At 38.5% G+C, this 16,879-nt stretch overlaps 1 protein-coding gene across 1 annotated transcript in view; it reads right to left on the reverse strand.

Annotated features, from left to right (window-relative positions):
* Nucleotides 1-853: 853 nt before the first annotated feature.
* Pon2 (paraoxonase 2) overlaps nucleotides 854-16,879 on the reverse strand; it is a 32,694-nt gene continuing 16,668 nt past the window's right edge. Inside the window, exons 3-9 of the mRNA XM_005388064.2 lie at nucleotides 10,309-10,364; nucleotides 7,957-8,122; nucleotides 7,344-7,470; nucleotides 5,294-5,494; nucleotides 2,916-2,997; nucleotides 2,097-2,225; nucleotides 854-1,478 (exon numbers count right to left, since the gene is read on the reverse strand). Coding sequence (XP_005388121.1) covers nucleotides 1,320-1,478; nucleotides 2,097-2,225; nucleotides 2,916-2,997; nucleotides 5,294-5,494; nucleotides 7,344-7,470; nucleotides 7,957-8,122; nucleotides 10,309-10,364 — 920 coding nt within the window. The 3' untranslated portion in view covers nucleotides 854-1,319. The remainder of the gene's footprint in view (nucleotides 1,479-2,096; nucleotides 2,226-2,915; nucleotides 2,998-5,293; nucleotides 5,495-7,343; nucleotides 7,471-7,956; nucleotides 8,123-10,308; nucleotides 10,365-16,879) is intronic.

Genomic DNA, 16,879 nt, shown 5'->3' on the forward strand with positions numbered 1-16,879 from the left:
GGATCTGCACTGGGAAGGCCCAAGGGTCAGTGGTGGAAGCTAGAAAGTCTGTGCCAGCAGGATGAAGGATCTGTGATAGCAGGCTGAGGGATCTGCACTGGAGCCAGGAAGCAGTATTGAAAGTGAGAACCAGAGCTGCCCTGAAAAGTACCACAGCCACCCTCAGCAACAGTGAGGTCCCGAGCTCCTCCAATGATCAGGAAAGCGGAGGTCCCATCAAAAAGCCAAAATGACAAGCTTCTCCAGGAGTCTGAGTAGTACACTATCGAGTCCAGAGCCAGGAAAGGATGCTCAATGTAAGGACCAGAGCTCCCCCAAGGTAAACTTAGCTGTTCTCAATGACAACGACATCCCAAGCTCCTTCGATGATGAGCAGCTGAGTTCATCAGGAAAGCCAGCATGACAAGGTCCTCCAGCAGAATGGCCCAAGAGAACCTGCTGCTCCCTAACAGCTTCCCAACAGCTTCTCCCCACTCCCAACAGCCTCTCACAGCCTCCCCTCTTCTTCTCCCGTTCTGCCTCTTAGGCTGGACACCTGAATTCTAGCTCTCCAGGCTTCTGGTCACAGACGAGATAACCTGCCAGCTCCAACTTTTATCTCTTCTTGTACCCAAGGTGGACTTCTATTTGGGAACAGAACGGATGGAACAATTTCCCTACAACTTGAGAATCTAAGTTTCAGTATTTAGTTGATTTTATGTGTTTGTTTTATATTTTTTGAATAACGGGCCCCTTCATGTCCAGCTTCCAATGACAGAAACTTACACAGCTGTGCCTCTCTGGAGGAAATCCCACAGGACGTGGCCACTTCCCATTCGGAGGACACGCCTTGAGAATGAAACACATACACAGCTTGGATTTCAGTTAGTCTTTAATATAATTTCACCTGTTTAATAGTAAACAAAGATGTAAATACAAAACTTCAAAACATTATCTGTCAGTAGTTCTGAATGCTCACAGTAGTCATAAGGTGGGAGCTGAGGTCACTTAACATTTTTAGGAAACAACCCGTCCTGTGTCAGCGGACTCCTGTTCTGTAGCTGTAAGGCAAAGTGACGCTCATTTTGGGCAAAGTGTGCTCACTTTACAGGAAGGCAGTTTTCTTTTCTCTCCCTCGTCTGACATTAAAAAAAAACTTCACTTTCCTTTTGTGTTAAAAATGCTATAAGAATTGGAGACTTTCCTTGCTGAAATAATAAAATTAACTATATACGTAATACAGATCTGGGTCAATATTGCTGGTTAAATTCCCTCAAAATGAGCAATTCATAGAAAATTAATTGTTAGAGGTTATCACACTTACATACCAAAACTACAACTTAGAGTTCACAGTACAAGGCTCTGTGGTATAAAGTGCCGATGAGCAGCTTGCCATCGTAAACTGAAGCCACAGAACTCCCCTGGAGGACAGATCCATTGTTGGCATAAACTGTAGACACTGTAGGCTTCTCCGACAGAATGTTCTGGATGCGCAAAACCTACTCAAGAGATACAAAGGATGAATAGAGAGCACTACACACCCACGTCACTCAGCCACCAATAAGCCCTCTTTACCACAATGACCTGATGATTAAGTGATCATGCTGTTGAACACAGTGGTTCCCAATCTTTTTAATGCTTAAATTGATGTACTTTCTCAAACCTTTAAAGAAAGTACTTTAAAAAACCATCTCGCTATGCCATGCCAACACAGGATTTAGTGTTATTATGGAAATCCAGCATTAACAGAAATACTAACACACTAATGTGCCCACCTGCACTCTATTCAACATGAACGAAATCCTGTCATGTAGTGATCTGACAATAAACCAGATATTTTAAAAATTGCCAGTGTACTACACCAGGACACGTCTTTATAGAAACGTCTTTCACTGTTTCCACCATAATTCAGTGCATCAAAAGATTATCTTTCTTAAAGCATCTGAACAACATAATATTCTGCCAATTATTGGCTTAAGGCAATTACAAAACCGCTATGCAAGCTTGTTGTATTATTGGTTTAAAAGAACTAATAAATCGTCCGTAAGACAGCTTATTGTCTTGCTAGTTCAAAAGGACTTGAATAATTAAGGTTGAAAAACAAAAAACATAAGAACCTCTGATGAGGGAGGGTTGTTCGGGTCATACACGAATAGCTTCTGGCCATTAGGATGACAGCCGGCCCAGATGTCTCCCGAGAAAGGGTCGATAGATAAATTATCCACCAGGGTATCCAATGGGAGTACCTTCCAAAGGAAAAGATATCAATAGCTAGATGACATTAGCAACCCGATTAAATAATTTAGAGCTAACCTTTCCTGCCTCTACGGATATAGGGAAATGACATGTATTTCCCTGCTTCCACCCATGTAACACCAATGTTGCTTAAAATAATTTTAATAAACTGGTTTGGAGCTACATTTCATCTTATCTGAAATTAAGAAAGTTAGACTGATAATCTAACTTTCTTAAAAGATGCATAATGATCAGTTAGCTCAAGGAACTCCATCAAAGCAAGGTAAAAAATGTTTAATCAACCTAAAGTAAGTGTTGTCAAGCAAGTAGAAAATAATAATGGTGTGGAACTCAGTGTTTACCATCATTTGTTATGAAAGAACTGACCATGAGCATAAATCTTCGTTGGAAAATTCATCTGTTAGTCTTTTCAGTTGTGAAAATTCTTATTGGAATTCTTTGGATGCTCTCAATACTTCATGGAATGAGACCTAAATCTGATGCAAATATCACTCAACCTGCAGCTGCATATAATTATAGTTGGTCTTTGCGATTGCTGGGAACAGGAATTTCAATTGTTGTATGGAGGTAAATTTAAAAACAAAATAGCTAAATTGGCATCTGTGTTTTAAGCACGGTATTATTATAACTACAATACTGCAAAGCATAATGCATTAATGTCTCTGTTTAAAAATATTTACCTTTGATTGAGTTAAATTCATATCCGGTTGTTTTTCCAGAACATGAATTTCATGAGCCAATATGTCAGCCACATAGATGTACCTTTACAGAAAGGACATACTGGTTAGCGTTTCCTGCCAATAGAAAGCTTCAGAATAGCGTATAAAAGAATCAGTCTTAATAACCTGCCAAGAAGTTAATCAATGATGAGCCCTTAAGGAATGTTTGATAAAGGTCAGTTTTTATTTAAAAAATAAGCTTTCAGAATCAATTCAGTGGTACCACAACAGTGCGGGATTATTAAGTTATTTTTTAAAGGGTCTGTAATAAAAAATGACATCAATTGGAATATAAAGTTCATGATACTTGCCACTGAAATGACAATAAAACAAATATTAAGTTTACATTCCACAGTGTGACTTGATATTCCTATTACTTACATACAGGAATATACGGCACAGAACGCATTTTATTAAAATTGTTATTAATGTTAATATTTAATAAAATATTAATTTATGGAAAACTTCAAGAGCAAGAGATAGGGATCTATCCAAATCAATCTGTCTACACCTATGGGTGTGGGGAGTTAATGAATTATCTTAAGGCGAGTTTAGTCGCTCAAATGATGTTTTCCTGGCAACTGCACCATTGCGTAACCATGTGTAAAGCCATGAACTTAGTGTGGTGGTGAAAAAAAGCATGAAGCAGACAGCTTCTTCCCGTAGAAGCTTACAGTGTGATGGGAGGGTCACAGTTTCAGCAAACCTGAGACCCCCAGGTCAGTATGGTTGGTAGCATGATAAATAGTCCAGGTCTATCTACAGACTAATTAACAATGCAGTGACGTAATGACGTATGGTCAGCACAGTTCAACAATTACTGAGCATTTGCTCTGCACGCGGTGCTGTCCTTGGCATGTGGAGTCAAATGAAGACCAAGCTCCCACTCTGGGGACTCCTTAAAGGTTAATGATCCAAAGAAAGGCAAAACTGGCAAGAGTGCAAAAGATGGAGGTAGGTGGGAAAGAAACCGGAATGAAGTATCAGGCAGGCGAGCCAAGAGAACGAGAATTAAAAGCAGGTAAATGTCAATGGGGTGAGTATAGGTGAAACCAACAGGACTTGCTCCCTAGCTGGATAAAATTGGAGGAGGCGTCAGAGCAGAACCCTCTTTTCCTTGCTCTTACTATTCAGCTTGCGTGTCTCAAATATGAGAGTTGGGGGCAAAAACAGATTTGGCTGTTGAGGCTGGATCAGGTTAGTTAGTGATGACTTAAGTTGTATGACTGATTCTACGTCATTTCATGTAGTCAACAAGAAAAAAGAGAAGCTGCATCACAGGAATGAGGACATTTATTTGTTGAGGACTGCCACATTTATTCTGTCATAACTGTAGTAATTTAAATTGTTGCCTAGGCTAAGGTTAGTAGAAGAGAAAGTCAATAAAGAACTTAATATCCTTTCTTGTAGGTTGTGATTGCACAAATAATACTAAGGGAAGTTTTAGGAGACAATTTGGCAATCTCTATTAAAATTAACATTTAAAGGGCACTATTTGAACAAGTAGTTCTACTTCTGTGGATTTGTTCTATGGAGAGAATTGTACAAAATGTGTCATGGGGCCAGTGTCCCAGCTGGGATTTGAACCCAGGTCAGTAAGAGTCCAAAATCTGTTATTGTAGGGAGTTTTTCCTTAAAATATTTGGATAAGTTCTGCTGGTAAACGAGAAATTTAAAATGGAGTACATAAAGGAAAAGAAATAAACAAAACCAGACTACAGGAGCAGTTAATGATTACTTGTTTGATCAATCTTGTATGTCTCTATTTGTTTTCCTGAGAAAATACTTTGAAGATACCAATAAGTAATACAACAACCATGGTTAATTTCCTACAACTGTGTCTGTAACTCTGTTTTGTTTGTATTGTTCCTATGCTATTTTGTAAATGGATGTCTGTCCATTAATATGTTATCCTTCTTTTATTTTTTTAAAGAAAAAAACCAGAAAATTGGTTAAATTACTTTAAGATTATCCTTATAATAGAATAACATATAGTCACAAAACAGTTTTGTTTTGAAAGGAATTATCTACCTTATACTTTACTATGAATATGTAAATATGATCCTATTTTATTAAAATTTACATTTATAAAATTAAATTTGACAATGATATATACCTAAATTTATATACATTTTGTATGTATGTGTATATATATATATAAAATAGGTAAATACTTCTACATAATAGGTAAAGACATATGATTATTATACGTAAATATGTCATATATATGAGACTATATAAAAATGTCAATAGAGCTATTTTTAAATAGAAAAAAAAGCAAGGAATTAGGCCAGTGGAATGACTTTGGAGAGACCAAGATGTTCTGTAAGGGGTCATACTTTTTATCAGGTGAAATATTGATCCCATTTGCTGAATCAAATCCTTCTGCTACTACTTTAACTTCATTTGGACTATAGTAAACCACATTGGCCCAGTGTAAGTTCAAGTATGTCTCCAAATACTTTAAGAAAGGATCAGAGAAGTAGTGGTCATTGGTAGCGTAGAAATGCATTGGTCCAACAGCTATGACATCATTTGTACTGAAAGAGAAAAATAACATGTGAGAGAAAATACATGTAAGTGTTGATTTCCATATTAAAGGTTAGGTATTCATAAGGCTTATATGAAATGTTTTCAATTTTTCCTAAGAGGGTTTCCAGGAAAAGAGGAGCTAAAATCAGATGGCTAAATTCACGTGCAATATAGTATAATATTATTTCCAAGTGGACAGTTGTGTATGGTAGCAGGTAATTTTGAGGGCAGGTCATTTAGCAATTACAGCAAAATCATTATTAAAGCAAAGAGAACTTGGTGCCATTAGGGTCGGTTTTGTGATGCCAGCAATGCTGGGCTTAGCACCCACAGGTCAGGACAAGGCTTCCATGTCACAGTGCTGGCTAGAGCGTAATTGGCTGTGGGATGGTTAGCTGTCCGTCCATACCATTCACCTCACTCCCATTTACCCAAGGTGCTAGGTTTTCTGAGGTCCCTCTCTTTGTTATTAGTCAAACTAAGGTTGACTGCTCAATTTCTACCTGCCTCACATAGCCCAGACTGAACAGATACTCAATAAGCACTTGCAGAGATGGATGATGAAACTGTTGTAGTACCACGCTTCAGCTGGAGATTGATAGCTAAAAACAATTACATTTTAAAACCAGTTAGGCGAGGGTGCTATTAAATTTGAATCTCAATTTTCCTATGCAAAAATTTCTGCAAGAGCTGCCTTCTCCCTTGTCAAGTGAAAAATACAGAGTTATATGGAAAGTGGGTCTCTCTTTTTCTGAAAGAACTCCACATTTCAGAGGTTGCCTATTTCTTATGGTACTGATGATCCTGTTTATTATGAAGTGCCTTTCTGGGAAGGATGATTGGAAGTTACATGCTTATACCTTAGACAGGAAGGTAGAAATTAAAAATCCCCATCAAATTTAAACAAAAAGCAGATGGCTAACGCAAGCTGAGCTGGAGGACACACAGCTGTCATTTAGTCATATTATACACCAGTGCTGTGGTCTTGGAGTAGGAGTGACCCATTACCAACTGGACTGCCTCCAATTCTGCAGGACCAATTAGTCCACAGCCACCACTCACCTGTGAGAGCGCTCTGTATAAAAAAGTCTCCTACTAACCAGGCTACTTTTCCTTCCAGGACAGGGGTGTGGGTGTTGGGTCATCTAACAGGAGGTAGGTAGCAAGAGAAAATGGTAGTCCTTGACTTCTACTCTCACAAAGAGTACTGTCTGCTAGTTCTGGATTTTATCACTTCTCAATGGGGTCTACATAGTTCTGATTGTTATAAAGAGTGACATCAACTTTCAAATGCCTGCTTTCTTTGATCCACAAGGAACAGTGCGTGTGTGTGTGTGTGCGCGTGTGCCCGTGTGTGTGTGTGTGTGTGTATACACACACGGGATGAGTGCTGCTTATCTGAAATGCAGATGTGCTTCTGATTTTCAGTACTTTTGGATTCTGAAATATCCATATATATGTAATCTGTATCTTAGGGATGGACCCTAAATCTAAACACAAAATTCATTCATGTTTCATATGTACCTTCGGCACATAGCTGGAAAGCAGTTTTATACACTATTTTTGAAAATCTGTGCATGAAGCATTTTCCACTTGTGGTATCATGGTGGTCCCCATTGAGTTTTAGATTAGGGAGCATTTTGGATTGTGAATTTTTAGGTTAGAAATAAATGCCCAATGTGTATAAATACACACACACCTATATGAACTCTCATAGTTAATATGTTATATATTAGATTTTATATTGTATGAGCTAATATACATATTAGCTCTTTAAAAAGCGAAAGGGTCACCCATCACAATGGAGCATGTTTGAAACACTAGAGATGAACTAAATGAACAAAAGGGAGAAGGTACCTGGGAAGAAGCTCATGTCTGATCGTTTTCAGGTGCACCAGAGAATTTTCTTCTTCTTCAAATTTAAAAATTTCTACAGTATTCTTGAATTCAGGGTGGTTTACAACAAAGAGATAAACCGTGTCATCTAAAGAGTAGAAAGAACAGAGTTAATTTACAAGAGGTCATAACCATAGGACCTCTGGGCAAACACTGACATTCAAATACCACGGCCAAGGAAAGGCTGAATGTACAAGCTGTGGGTCGCCCTAACAGGTCATTCTCCCCAGACCTGCCCCGCACTGTCTGGTGTTATTTCTGACCATTGGTCCCTGACCTTTAAGAAAGAGTGTTTTCTACTGTATACACAGAATTTATGCATAATCTGTTTACAGCTTAATTCAGAAATACAGCTCTTTTCAATACAACGATTATAGGTTTATGAAAAGGTTATGAAATCTAAACATTCTTTCAAAAGGCAGCATAGCACGCAGCTGGCTGAAGAGACAGCATACTATATGAAGAACAGAGGAATAATTCACGGATTACTGTCCTACCATATGATCCAAATCTATTTCCCATCACTTGTAAGCCATTTCTTGTTTCTCGGCAGTGCTATCTTACCAGCCCTTACCGGTGTCTATGAACGTGCTGATGCCATGTGGATTAAATGAAGCCAAATCAAACCCTCGGCTGATTCTTAACTCTAGTGCCCTGGCTTTCTCTTCGTTGAGATCCATCATCAGTATGCCTCCGGGCTTATTTGGTGCAAAGCTGTGGAGTCCTGGAAATTTAAGACCCTTCCCCAAACAGTGAAAAAATTAAATACAGAAGTGTAAGTACTTCGGTGGACTAAAGTGGGAACTCCGCTGGGAGGATAAATACAGCCTTTGGTTAAAGGTGATGGCATAAGCTATAAACACAAAAGGAACAGAAGACAATAGAAAAAACAATAATTAGGAGCTGGAAAGCTGAACAGTAACTAGGATACGATGAAAAAGCAAGGATCCATTTTATGCAGAAACTGGACAGAACAGGAAATCCTTTAATTGTTAAAAATCCATGTACAATTGCACACTTGCAAGGCTAGCAACTCTGGGAAGTAGAATAAGCCGGAATTATGCTACTGCTCCGTGGCTGTGCCACTTTAGCTATTAATAATTTCCACTCTACTAATGTCGCCAAAATAACAGCATAGTTTACATGCACAGGAACCACTGCTAGACAGTAATAATTACTCATGGTTCCCTTAACACTTCCTATTATTTAAATCTTTAATCTTTTAAAATATATTTTATTTTTAATTGTGATAAGACACAATATTCAATTCACCTTTGTTATCATGTTTGATGTTCTGTTCTTTGAATCAAACCCTCACCAATGTTAGTTTTGAGGTGACCCTCAAATTCAAACCTGGGATGGGTCAGATGAGCTAACATGTTAGGAAGAAGAAGAAATCACTTCCATGATGTATGAGCGATTCATTTAAAAGGAAAGGCATGCTGGGAAGTGCTGGAGGCAATGCTGAGCATGTGAAAAAGAGCAATAAAATGGCTAGGAGACCTCATTCCTTATTCAAAGTTATTCCTACGGGGGCAAAACTCTTGCAACACGTAAGTTCAGAATTACACAAATTTCCAGCAACACGTCCTTGCAACAAACAAAGAAACAACAAAGCACCTGAGGCAACTGCCTTCTACTTGAGTCAGGCTTTCTGCATCTCTAGTCATTTTCTTCACGCCTATAGCCGCACACTTCTAAAGAAACCCAGCATCCTACTATAAATATCACCTGATTCACTCTGTGTAGGCATTTAGATGAAACTTTACTTTGAAAACCGTATTTTGAAAGTTAAATATAAATATTGATGTTTCTGCTGAAACCCATGGTATTTCTTTTTCCCTCTGCGGTAATAACCAGCTGCTCACAGTCATCTAAAATCCATCAGAAACCTGAGGAGTGTTCTAACCCTCATTCTCTTCCAAGCTGAGTTCTCTCACCTTTCTTATAAGTCTGACAACTATTTTATTAGTGTTGCAGCTCCCTTCCAAACCACCTCCAAGCTTTTCACATCCCTCCCAAGTTTCACAGCCTGAAAATAATGGATGTTGAGAGAGAAGAGAATAATTTCAGGCAGGCCTTAAAGCCAGGTACCTCTTCCTCAGGAAAACTAGAGCCAAGGAAGTTACAAAGGGCTCATACCTCAGCCAGTCCGGGAAAGGCGTGCTTATTTCACTGGTGTACTTGTGTGAATTTCTAGTTAGGATGGATATGGGTGCAGACCAGCAGCGGACAACCCATCCAGTTTTAAAGTATTGCATGCTAAGAAGGGATACTACTTTTCAGCTTTTAAGGTAAAAATGAAGGGTATAAGGATACTTGGTGACTTTAAGTTTATGCTAGGTTATACAGGGAAAAAGAGAAAGAAAATAATATCAGCTTTGGTTTGTTAAAGCTGCTATAATGAAATATAACAAATATGAATATGGGGGCTGGGGATTTAGCTCAGCAGCAAAGCGCCTGCCTGGCAAGCTTAAGGTCGTGAGTTCGATTCCTGGTACCGGAAGAAAAGACAAAAAACAAAACAAAACAACAAATATAAATATGTAAAAATGAAAATGCTTGAAAGTGAATATGTCACAGAAAGGGTAGATGCTATACTTAAAATAGTATATTAGTAGGTGTGCTATAATACTAATTAATAGATACAGTGATGGTTCCAACATCCATTTTAATAACATTTTTAAAACACTGATTACACTGGGATATGCCAGTGAGATGTAATGAGCAAATAAACAACCATAAGTTAATTGGCAAAGACTCTTCATCCCTACATTCAGAAAAGCTTGAGGAAGTTTTCCAAGATCCAGTTTAATGAATTTTTTTCCAGAACATATTCTGGAAAGTGAGGAATTTTAAAAGCAAAGTGTCACTCTACAGGACTGCCGCCCCTCCTCTGCACTTGGGAGACGAACGTGATACTCACCACGCTAAAGAAAGCCAGGCCATTGGGAAGAATGTCAATATCTTCAGCGCCAGCTTCTGTAATTCAAGGAGTAGGAAAATGTCATTTTTCAAATTCTGTTATTTGCGGTATGACTTATACCTATGAGTTATTTTACCAAAGTCTGTATCTTTAGGGAAGGTTCTGTTTTTTTAATACACCATTTTCTTTAATTAATGTCTGTCTAAGCCATTTCTTAAAATGAACTTCTGACTTCAAATGTTCGATACTTTGTGTTTACTCAAATCAAAGTCAAGTTATCACTGCATTTCTTACTTTAATACAGAAAAAGTTGACATCTGAACACTCTTAGGATAAACACCCAGATGTCTGTAAGGAGTAATTGACACCAGGGGAATAAGATTTGCAGAAGAGAGAGCTCACAGGCATTTAACCATGCAAATATCCTTGTCCTCCTCTCTGCTCTTTCAATCTGAAGCAAAAAGACGTTTCTCTCATTAACAGAGAAAAAACACCTGGGAGTGCATATTCCCTCTCAAACAAGTGCCCATTTGTTCTGATAAGCAAAGAAAGCTTTCTCTTTGGGCTTTACATTTAGGCTCTAAATTATATGAAAAATGAGGGGAACACAGGAAAATTAATGAAAAATACCATGCACGTAAGTCAGTTGGAGCTTCTAACTCCTACCTCTCAAGCAGGCTACAGTTATCATTGATTATTTATTGGCTGTCTACAGCATACTTCACGTCGCACAGCGAATAATTAGACGTAAGACCTCCCGGCAATCTCACTGTATAGATTCCACAGACCAATAATAGACCCAAATACAAGAAGAGTAAAAAATGGCTTAGATTAAGCCAAGTCATGACACATTCTCTGAGCTTACAAAATCCAGTCTACCTCTTTAAGACCTCTCCACAGGATTTCTCCAAGATTATTTTTACATTGTCAAAAACAAACAGCATCTATCTCTCTGGCCACTTTGGTTCTGATTCATGAATCTGTATTTTTTAGCCAGTTGCTTCTGCTTTACTATACTCCAGAAAAGCAGAACAAAAGAAGAACGCTCAGAACTGAACTTTATAAAGATGACCCATTTGCCTATGCCTTTGAAAGAAAATATCTATAAAAGCTCAGGCACGGTGTGTATTAGAAGGGGCCTGTAGACTCTGAAGCCCCAAGTTGGTTTCAAAGAATCTGTAGACCTTCTGAAATTATAGGTATTGCCAAAATCTGTGTATGCTCAGATGAGAACTTTTCTGTGGAAACGGTCCTCAACCTTTAGTAGATTCAAAGAAGGATCTGATTCCCCGCAAGAAAGTTAAGAACCACCAGATTACCCAGAGTAATTTGAAAGTCAGGAGTGAACAGGGATAAGAACTCTAACGCGTGCACGCACACACACACACACACACACACACACATACACATACACACTCACACACAATTTCAGACCAAGTTTTCCTTTCTGGACCCATTTAATTGGAGCTCACCTAATTACAATTCAGTTTTTTCCTAAAACAATTATTTAAGCAAATTTAATTTCAATGTATATGCTTGTACATATAAAAAATTAACAATGCCTCTTTGGCTGGTAGACTTATGAGCGATTTTCATTTTCTTTATACTGTTTTTAAGATTTCTACAGGGGAGGGGTGTAGCTCAGTAGTGGAATGCATGCTTAGCATGCTTGAGGCCCTGTGTTAAATCCCCAACATCAAAAATAAATGAATAAAATTAAAAGACAAAAATTCTACACATTTTAATATTGCTTTATCAAGAAAAGAATAGTTTAAAAGAATAGTTTTGTTTCAACCACATTGTAATACCATTCTGTTTGATTCCATTACCTGAGTCCAGTGAAGAAAACGAGTCTTATCTGTAGCCTACTTTGGAACAATTTCCACATCAACCTGCCCACCTTCATTTCTATACCCAGCTAAACAATGAGATTTTATCATTGCGTATCACCATGTTGGTGTGATTACTGCAACAGCAGTCACTGCTACAGAAACTCTTTTTCCTACTCTAAGTCAGTAATAATAGTAATAATAGCTACCAATGAACACTAAGTGTTTATCAAGTACCAGGCCCTTTGTAAGTACTTTACACACAATATCTCATGTAATTTTGTAATGCTAAGAGGCAGTATTATTAACCCTTATTTTAAGTATGAGAATACAGAGCCTTTGAAAAGTTCAGCAAATTGCTCATAATCACAAACTGAGAAGCTGGGACTCAAATCCTTTGGTGTAATCTAAAAGCACACAGAAACTATTCAACCCAGCACTTAATGATTTTTTTTTTCCTGCCAGAACTATCCCTTGGTGTCTCCCTAAACAGTCTCCACTTTCTAAATCCCACCTATGGTCAATTGCACACGTCTTTTCCCCAAGATTTTTGCTGCCATGCCTTTCACCAAAATTTCCCCAATCTATATCCTACAGATTTCCTTAAACCCTCTTTCAAAATCCTTTCCCTCAAAAATCTAGCTATGCAAATTTAATTTTGAGATAGGGATCTAATTTTTTTTTTTTGGTACCGGGAATTGAACTCAGGCCCTTGCACTTGCCAGGCAGGCGCTTACACCACTGAGCTATATCCCCAGCCGCAAATTTAACTTTGAGCCCTTCTTACTCCTCCCTCAGTCACTTGCCTGTGTCATACACGGTGGACTGCTCCTCAGTATCCACACTCCTCTGTCTCTTTTTTAGCAACAAGCACAAGGCCCCATAGCAGCAGATGACACTCCTCCTGAACCTTCTCTTGCTTCCTGATACTGGCAACTTTCTAAGTTCAGGTCAATGGGCCATGCGAGCACAAGATATATGCAACTACTGAGTAAAAGGAGTTCAAAACATAAGTCTTCTTTCTACCCTTTCTGGTGAGAAATGGCAACAAACTGGAGCTCTAGTCTTAGACCAAGATGGAACAATATGAAGACAGCCAGGGTCTTGGCCATTTGCTTTCCTTTGGACTGTTACACAAGGGAAAGATGAAAATAAACTCCCTGGTCTAAACTATTATAATTTTATGATGGTAAGTTAGTCCTTACCAAATCCAACAGAATATGCAGTATGCACTATAGTCTATTATTTTCTACTTTTTGATCTACGAGTCAGGTATGTATGTTAATCACCCTGGGAAAAGATACTATATTGGAAAAAGAACTTGCAAAAGCTACTTAACCTCTGCAAGACTCAAGTACTTATTTTTTTTATAAAAATAAAAAAATATATTTTTGGCCTTGGGTTTTGCTTGTTTCCCCCTAAGTATATGGATGACAAGGGTTATGCACATTAATGTTTTCTTTGAAGAGTAGCTATGGTAAAATTCTTGACTGCTGAATGCTTAAGACTGTTAGCTAATTTGGGGGACTGGGGGTAGAGAGAGAGAGATTGACTATTCAAACTTTTCTTTATGTCCAGAACTCAATGTACCAGACATTTAGAAAATAAGATTTTAAACTTCAAGTCAGACTAGCTTTTATCAGTATCTAGATGCTGATAGTATGCTAAATCTTCAGTGTGTGAAACCTCATTTCTGCTTATAAATGTAGACTTAGAATTAAAAAGTGGAACAAGGAACTTACTTTCTACCCCGCAAAAGGGACACTTGTGTGATACATAGCCAGTGACTCTTATTTACTAAATCAGGAAGACATGAAGTGATAAAGCACTCCTTGAAAGAGAGTGCATGGTGCGTGCGTGTGTGTGTGTGTGTGTGTGTGTGTGTGTGTGTGTGTAGGACCAAGGGGTGAGGAGGAAGAGGATTAGCTTCAAGTCACAGCTACTACTGTTTCCAAAACAGGAAATAAAAACAAGATATTCTGTATCCTTGCTGCCTACCACAAAAAGTTGTTTATGTCTACACGGGAATGTATGTCCAGCTCACAATTATTCTTCATGACCAAAGACCAGCAGATAAGCAAGTGTTTATTAAAAATATATAACCACAAGCTATAATTAGCCACTGTGCATCACTGACATTGCATGCAACAAATGTTCGTGTGCTATGTACTAACCACGGGACAACAGCAAAAGAGAAGGAACGAAAAGCACAAGTCTAATTAGATCTACACATGTATCCCAAATGTGCTCTAATCACTCGTCTTCTCCGCTCTGTTGCCCTCTGAAGTGCCTGGGAGACAGTGAACACTTCAGGAGAGCCACTGTAGGTGACAGGTTTCCTCCTTTTTTTGCAATTCCAGACAGCAGCTCAAACACATCACAACATAAAGGTCACAAACACGGACAGCCGCCTGTTCAGAATACAAATACTCCAAGGCTTGTTTTTCCCCCAGGTGTGCTCCATCCCAGTGAACTGTAACGGGAACACACTTGGCAGTGTGTCCTGTAATGTGTCTGGCTGTGTCCTGGGGTCTACTCTGAGGCTTGAATTCATAGAAGGTAGACTTCACTGGGCCCAGGGCTGGTAAATAATGTGACACTTATCAACTCAGTGGCAAAACCAACCTAAGAGATCAGTGACTCAGCTTCCCACTTGTGTCCCACGTCCCTCACAGATGCTACCTGGTTCTTGCCAAACAATTGTGAGGGGCTTTTTTGATGGCAGCCAAGAGGCAGGATGAAGTTGCTGAGGTCCTGGGGACGTAAGAACCACCTTAGTTCTAGAAGTAGCTTAGCTGGCATGGGTCTCATCAATCTGGTGTCTAACGCTGAGTTTACAACCTCCTGCTAAGTGTTTAGACAACTGGAAGAAAGAATAGCCCAGGAGAATCAACTGGTCTAGGTGGATGGAGACAGGAGGAGGAAAACATAAAAGTAGCAATAAAAAAGTAAACTGAACCCACAGGAAAGAGATATGCAAAGAATGGAGAAGTGAGAAATAGATCTGTAAAGTAACGCTGAGCCAGATGTGGTGCTGCACACCTGTCACCCCAGCACTTTGGGAGGCTGAGGCTGGAGCATCACAAATTCAAACCCAGCCTGGGCAATTTAGCAAGACACCAACTCACAGGAAAAAAAAGTGGCTGGGCGTACAGCTCAGTGTGAAGGTCCTGGGTTCAAGCCCTTGTACCCTCCCTCAAAGGAAAATGCAAGAAAGTTTGCTCTGATGACTGATGTTCTGTTTTTGCTAAGGGGGTACTGTAAATTGTGTCTGGAGTGAGTGAGTACAAAGGCAAAGCCTCAAGTTTACCAGTGTTGCTAATTTGAGGCAATTTAGTGATGACTATGAAACCTCAGACAGGTACCCTAATGACAACAGTCTTATCACTGAACATTTATTCACATACTTACCCATGTAAAAGAATAGATGGTCTGATTGTATTTGCAAAATACTACAAAAATGAGACGTTGTCTCCCTAGTATAAGAAACTGAAAGAGTAAATAAAATCTGAAAGGTACAATAGATATTGTGAAAGGGAAAGAAACTGCTCAAAAGGAAAGAACAACTGGAATGGGGGAAAGCAGAAAAGAAAGAAATAAGAAAGGGAAAAAAAAATATATATACAAAAGATCGCTAAGATAACTGTCCTCATAACTTCTATTCGTTTATTGAAAGGAACAGTTAATGCTCAATTGTTGGATCAATTTTGCACGCCTACATCTGGTAGTCTGAGCAACTACTTTGAAGATAGCAATATGCAAAACAACAACCACTGTTAATTTCCTATCATCTTGTTTTGAAATTGTGTATCTATTTTTTATTCTCTTTAAAATAAAAAAAAATGAGACTACATCAAAGTAAGAAGGTTCTGCAAGCAAAGGAATCAATCATAAGCGAAGAAAATAGAAAAAAGTATTTGCAAACTACTCGTTTGAGTTTATATTAGTGTATATAAAGAATAACAATAACTTAGAAGCCCTCCCAAAATATCTGATTTAAAAATGGGTAAGTGATCAGAATAGACATCTTATCAAAAGGACTCACAGAAAAACATAGGAATGCAGTATAAGTATGCAAAAATACTCACTATCACTATTCATCAGAGAAACACAAATCAAAACTACAGTGAGACATCATTATTTCACCCTTGTTAGAATAGCTATGATCAAAAAGCAAAAAAAAAAAAAAAAAAAAAAAAAAAAAAGGTGCTGTGCCAGAGGTCTTTTTTTTTGTTTTTGGTACTGGGAATCAAACTCAGGACCTTGTGCTTGCCAGGCAGGCACTTGTGCCGCTGAGCCATATCCCTGGCCCTGGGCAGGAACTCTTATACTTGCTTGTGGAAATACACATTAGTGCAGCCATTGTGGAAAACAGGATGGAAGTTCATCAAAAAACTGAAACTAGGGGCTGGGGATTTAGCTCAGCGGCAAAAGCGCCTGCCTGGCAAGCGCAAGGTCGTGAGTTCGGTTCCCGGTACCGGAGAAAGACCAAAAAAACAAAAAAAAAAACAAAAGAAAAGAAAAACAAATTATTTTAACTAATGAAACTAGTTATATTTCTCTCAGGAATGTGTGAGAGTTCCAGTTCATACACACCCTTTCCTAATCTTGGTACTGTTTAATTTCTTATTTTTGATAAGTCTGATGATAAGATTATTGACTGTGATCTTATTTTCCGTGTCTCTTATTACTAATTATGTTGAACAACATTTTATACACTTATGGCTCATACATGCATCCTC

Source organism: Chinchilla lanigera, unplaced genomic scaffold, assembly GCF_000276665.1.
Source record: "Chinchilla lanigera isolate Chin_1 unplaced genomic scaffold, ChiLan1.0 scaffold00031, whole genome shotgun sequence".
Classification (NCBI taxonomy): Eukaryota; Metazoa; Chordata; class Mammalia; order Rodentia; family Chinchillidae; genus Chinchilla; species Chinchilla lanigera.